At 41.5% G+C, this 5,882-nt stretch overlaps 1 protein-coding gene across 1 annotated transcript; it reads right to left on the bottom strand.

Annotated features, from left to right (window-relative positions):
- Positions 1-767: 767 nt before the first annotated feature.
- LOC124798933 (dynein axonemal assembly factor 1-like) lies at positions 768-2,196 on the bottom strand. The gene has a single exon (XM_047262467.1). The coding sequence runs from the start codon at positions 2,194-2,196 to the stop codon at positions 835-837; it is 1,362 nt and encodes a 453-aa protein (XP_047118423.1). The 3' UTR covers positions 768-834.
- Positions 2,197-5,882: the final 3,686 nt, after the last annotated feature.

Below are 5,882 nucleotides of genomic sequence, written 5' to 3' on the forward strand. Positions count from 1 at the left end.
TTTAAAGAAGAAATGATAACCAATATTCTGGTGTGGTCTAAACTGAATCATAAATACCAGGCAACAAGAATTTCTTAATTGTGACACATACTGATTACCACACAAAAATGTTCACTTATGTTCCTTCCTAACAACAGTTGTCAAATTATATTCAGATCTTCACAAACTAGCAAAAGAAGATAGTCACTCAGCAAAGTTGGAATAAAGAGAAACATTCAGTACGAGTCACTGGCTGTGACCACAGACTTACGAAATGAGTGACAAATGACATAAACAACATGACTATAATGTGATATCAGAGCTACATATCAGGTTGTGACCACAACCATATTACACTAGTTTCATGGTCTTGGCTTTGCCAACTCTTAACCAAATTGTCAAATTCCAAGTTAACCTAGACCTCGGGCTGAGCTACGGACTGATTTGTCACCACAACCAGATTATTTCGCTTTCACACTCCAACAACAAAACTGAGAATATAAGCTCCCAAAATGTGACCTCACAAGAGCGACTAATATTCCACTGCTGGTCATAGCCGAAAACTCATATTGAATATCCTTCTCGACCACAAAAGCTTACAACAGTAGATAGTTAAAAGGTAGTTACGGCTAAAAAAAAAAAAAAAAAAAAAAAAAAAAAGAAAGCTAACTTCCATTTAAAGCACGTGTAAGTGAATTATTCAATGCCGTTTAATATGTTCGTCATAGTAGTTTATTGCAAGCAGTCATACATGACAAAATAACAAAAAAAGGTCACATGCTTGTTAAATAAATATCTATTGCAAACTAAACGTAGTTTAGGCGTTATAATTTAAAATTATTCCTGTAATTTGTTTTAGTTAAAGTATCCGCCAGTGTCGCTGGCTGGTTGTGATGCTCCCTCGCCTTCAGTTAACTCCACAATGAGCGGACGATTGGCGCGTACTGACATATAACATTCAACGTCATCTGATACTTGTAGTGTGTCACTCGAAGATCTAATCTCGAAATCTTCACCATTACAAGTAAGAGTCTCGTTAGTGATATTTACAGAACACTCGTTTGCCACTTCTAACATTTCACGGTGAGGTACATGCACTGCTGGACTTTCAGGCCTTTCCGTATTTATTATTTCCTTTTCACTACGATTTGTACATTTTGTTTCGATTATTTCCTTGCTCAACGTTGATGCCTCATGAGTGTTTGCCTGTGAACTTTTTTCTTCTTGGTCAGATATGCCTTGATTTAAAAAAACTGTATTGTCTTCAGCATCATCTAATTCCGCCGCAGAGTCTGAGCTATCTCTGTCACCAACACAATTCATATTGTTGTCTTCAGAGGCGCAACTGACGGCTTCCGACTGTTCCGCAAAGAATCCATCTAATTTCATTTCGTCCTTTACGTCTGAATAATTCTGAAGCAGACTTTCCCTCAGCCTCGTTAAGCCCAAAGTACTCTGGCGTAATTTCTCGTATTCTTCTGCTTCATATTTCTCTCTAACTCGTCTTTCCGCTTCAGGTCCTTGTTTATGCCATGCTTCTGCGCATAACCGGTCTTTTTCAAAAATTGGTCGGTCATCTAAATACTGCAGATTTTTACAGCTCACAGTTACAGTCTTTCTATATGGTGATATCATCTTCACCACAGGATTTCCGGTCAAAGTCAATACTCGCAAATTTTCCATTTCATAAAAAACATTCATAGCTTCCTTATCATCAATTTGATTAAAAGAAATATCCAGGACGGAGAGTTTCTTACACTTCCTTAAAATTTCAATATCTACACTCGTCTGCAATTTGTTGTGGCTTACATTCAGAGTATTAAGAGATGTTAAGTGTTCTAAATTCTCGAGTTTTGATATACAATTGTGACTCAACACTAATGTATCTAAATGAAATAAAACATCCAAATTTTCAATCTTCTTAATCAAATTATGATGCAAATACAAACATCTGAGTTCTTTCTGGTTATCCAGGTTTTCTATTTTACGTATGCCGTTGCACTCTAACCACAAACACTTTAAACCTGTGTATTCTTCGAGATTTTCAATTTTGCTGAACCCTTTATAATGTAGATACAACACGTCGTTGAGGTACGGCGTTGAATATAAATCGAGCTTCTTGCATAGATCACGAAGAAATTTTTTCGTGATTCTGCCGAACTTGTCTCTTTCGCCTCCGTGTGCATCAATATTTGTTGCTGCAGCTGCGTCCGTCATATTTCGTGCTTGGTAGTCATCCACTGGCAACACTCTTCTATCTTTTACTGCTCAGAGCGCACTGTTGACAACGCGCGACGTGTTACCATACCAACAGACAAAAGCGTTCACAATCCGAAAGGCTGCACTCGTAACTTGGAAACTTTGTCGTGTGCATTCTACACAGATTATATAAAAAGAGTAATGCAAATGTATTACAATTTTTCCGAATACATCAGTATCGAAATGAAAGAAAACCAAACGTGCTGCAACATTGATTTTGCAGCTGAAAATTCTTAGAAAAGAATGGAAAAACGACGCTTCCAAGTTCTCAAAGGCATATCCAGAGTTTCAACAGCCGTCATTTATCAGGGCATGTACTTTCGTGAGCACATGCATTAACGACAGAGAGAGCAATTCTGTTAAAGAGAGTCTTGCTGTCCCTGCGTACCGACTACGTGGATGCACCGGGGCTCGAGCACCCACAAACATAATCTTATTCTTAGTTTGATAAAAACAAAATAAAATAACTATTCTTCACTTGCCATTATAAAAAAGTAATGCACTATTAAAACACTGAGATGCAATTTCAAATTTCTGACTTCTAAAGCATATCTATAATTTCCAATGCGATAGGGTCCGCAGCGGCGATGAATTTTTTTGAATGATTTCTTGATGTCTTCTTCTTTATTTCCTGTACGTTGTACAGTTTACGCCATTTTCAAGTATGTTACGGATGATTTTTTGGTAAAAGATTGTCATATACGTCGTTGCTCCTATGACATCATGTTATGCTCATAAATTAGTTCCAGGTGTTCAAGCAAAGCTTTGCAACAACTGCTCGAAAGTAACGCGTTCCTAAAACAGCGTGAACACCTGGAAGTACTGGTCCACCCTTAGCCTTGACGACAGCTTCCACTCTCGCAGGCACACGTTCAATCAGGTTTCTTGGGGAACGGCAGCCCATTCTTCACGGAGTGCTGCACTGAGGATGTCAGTCGGTGAGGCCTAGCAAGAAGTCGGCTTTCGAAAATATCTCAAAGGTGTTCTATAGGATTCAAGTCAGGGATCTGTGCAGGACAGTCCATTACAGGGATCTCATTGTCGTGTAACTGCTCCGCCACAGGTCGGGCATGATGAACAGGTGCTCGATCATGTTGAAAGATGCAGTCGCCCTCCCCGAATTGCTCTTCAACAGTGGGAAGCAAGAAGGTGCTTAAAACATCAATGTAGGCCTATGGTGAGATAGTGCCACGCAAAACAACAAGGGGTGCAAGCCCCCTTCATGAAAAACATGACCATACCATAACACCACCGCCTTCGAATTTTACTATTGGCACTATACACGCTGGCAGACGACGTTCACCGGGCGTTCGCCATACCCACACAACATTTTTCCACTGTTCAATCGTCCAATGTTTACGCTCCTTACACAAGCGAGGCGTCGTTTGGCATTTGCAGGCATGATGTGTGGCTTACGAGCAGCCGCTCGACCATGAAATCCAAGTTTTCTCACCTCCCACCTAACTGTCAGTTGCAGTGGATCCTGATGCAGTGTGGAATTACTGTGTGATGGTCTGGATAGATGTCGGCCTATTAGATATTACAACGCTCTTCAACTGTTGGCGGTCTCTGTCAGTCAACATACGAGATAGGCCTGTACGCTTTTGTGCTGTACGTGTCCCTTCACGTTTCCACTTCAGTATCACATCGGATACAGTGGAACTAGGGATGTTTAGGAGTGTGGAAATCTCGCGTACAGACGTATGACACAAGTGACATCCAATCACCTGGCCACGTTCGAAGTCTGAGTTCCGCGGAGCGCCCCATTCTACTCTCTCACAATGTCTAACGACTACTGAGGTCGCTGATATCGAGTGCATGGCAGTAGGTGGAAGCACATGCACCTAATACGAAAAACGTATGTTTCTGGGGGTGGCCGGATACTTTTGATCACATAGTGCAACAAGTATAGTTAAAATCATCCGAGCAAACTTCGCAAATTCTGTGACCATTTCGCGCATGGGAGCACTACTAAAAATATTTGCAGTGTGTAACAAGTTGGCCAGTTACACTTCCTTCGTTCTGCACACATCTAGAAACTTATCCCTAAGAAATTTTAGCTTGTCATTATTAAAGTATGCCCCACAGAACTGCAGGATTCGATCAGCACCAATTTGACCAGTAGCAAAAGCTTCAAGTTGTGAAATAAGTTCCAGAACCACTGAGTCAAATCTATGATTTAGCGAATCCACGGCCTCATCAGTTATTTAAAAAAAATGTTTGCCTGTACATTTTCTCTGGCGTTTGATACGTATGAGTATCACATTACCTTCGTCGTATCGTTTTGGCATTTTCCTTTTTCTAGGCACAATTGGTTCATACTTGTTAAGCTGTTCCACTTTCCTAATGGTTTCATTCCACAAGTCAAAAAATATATCCTTTCGTGAAGCTAAACTTGCAGACAAAGTTTCCAGCAATGTTTTGATTTCCTGGCATGACAACGATTTCTACTGAAAAAAAGAATGACGTTTCTCAATCCTGCGGAAAAGTGGAATTCACTTTTTCAAGGAAACAACAAATCTGAATCAACGCATGTTTGAAACATCTATCTATCTATCTATCTATCTATCTGACCGACTTCACTTTTCTTACAGATCTTCCAATAATTTCACGAGAAAATCATAATTCCGACGATTTTAGTGATTTTATGCTGACATACCACCTCGTAGGGCAGAATGGTCGCAAAGTCAGTCTGTGAACGTTTCTTACAACGCCATCCTCGTTGTTTTCTTGTAGCGATTGAAACATCGGTAGCCTCTTTGGCGAATGTCTTACAAATGATATTATTTCACGAAGAATCACCAAGATGTCTCGCACTTTGCATCGCATCTTATACTACCAACATAACATTGACCACGATATTATTTTATGTCGAGGGATAAACGACGCCGTCCGGAGTAGCCGAGCGGTTCTAGGGGCTACAGTCAGGAGCCGCGCGACCGCTACGGTCGCAGGTTCGAATCCTGCCTCGGGCATGGATGTGTGTGATGTCCTTAGGTTAGTTAGGTTTAAGTAGTTCTAAGTTCTAGGGGACTTATGACCACAGCAGTTGAGTCCCATAGTGCTCAGAGCCATTTACCTTGCCGTTGGAGGGGAGGCTTGCGTGCCTCAGCGATACAGCTGGCCGTGCCGTAGGTGCAACCACAACGGAGGGGTATCTGTTGAGAGGCCAGACAAACGTGTGGTTCCTGAAGAGGGGCAGCAACCTTTTCAGTAGTTGCAGGGGCAACAGTCTGGATGATTGACTGATCTGGCCTTGTAACATTAACCAAAACGGCCTTGCTGTGCTGGTACTGCGAACGGCTGAAAGCAAGGGGAAACTACAGCCGTAATTTTTCCCGAGGGCATACAGCTTTGCTGTATGATAAAATGATGATGGCGTCCTCTTGGGTAAAATATTCCGGAGGTAAAATAGTCCCCCATTCGGATCTCCGGGCGGGGGCTACTCAAGAGGACGTCGTTATCAGGTGAAAGAAAACCGGCGTTCTACGAATCGGAGCATGGAATGTCAGATCCCTTAACCGGGCAGGTAGGTTAGAAAATTTAAAAAGGGAAATGGATAGGTTAAAGTTAGATATAGTGTGTATTAGTGAAGTTCGGTGGCAGGAGGAACAAGATTTGTGGTCAGGTGACCTCAGTGTTAT

The sequence above is a fragment of the Schistocerca piceifrons genome, chromosome 5 (genome assembly GCF_021461385.2).
Source record: "Schistocerca piceifrons isolate TAMUIC-IGC-003096 chromosome 5, iqSchPice1.1, whole genome shotgun sequence".
Taxonomy (NCBI): domain Eukaryota; kingdom Metazoa; phylum Arthropoda; class Insecta; order Orthoptera; family Acrididae; genus Schistocerca; species Schistocerca piceifrons.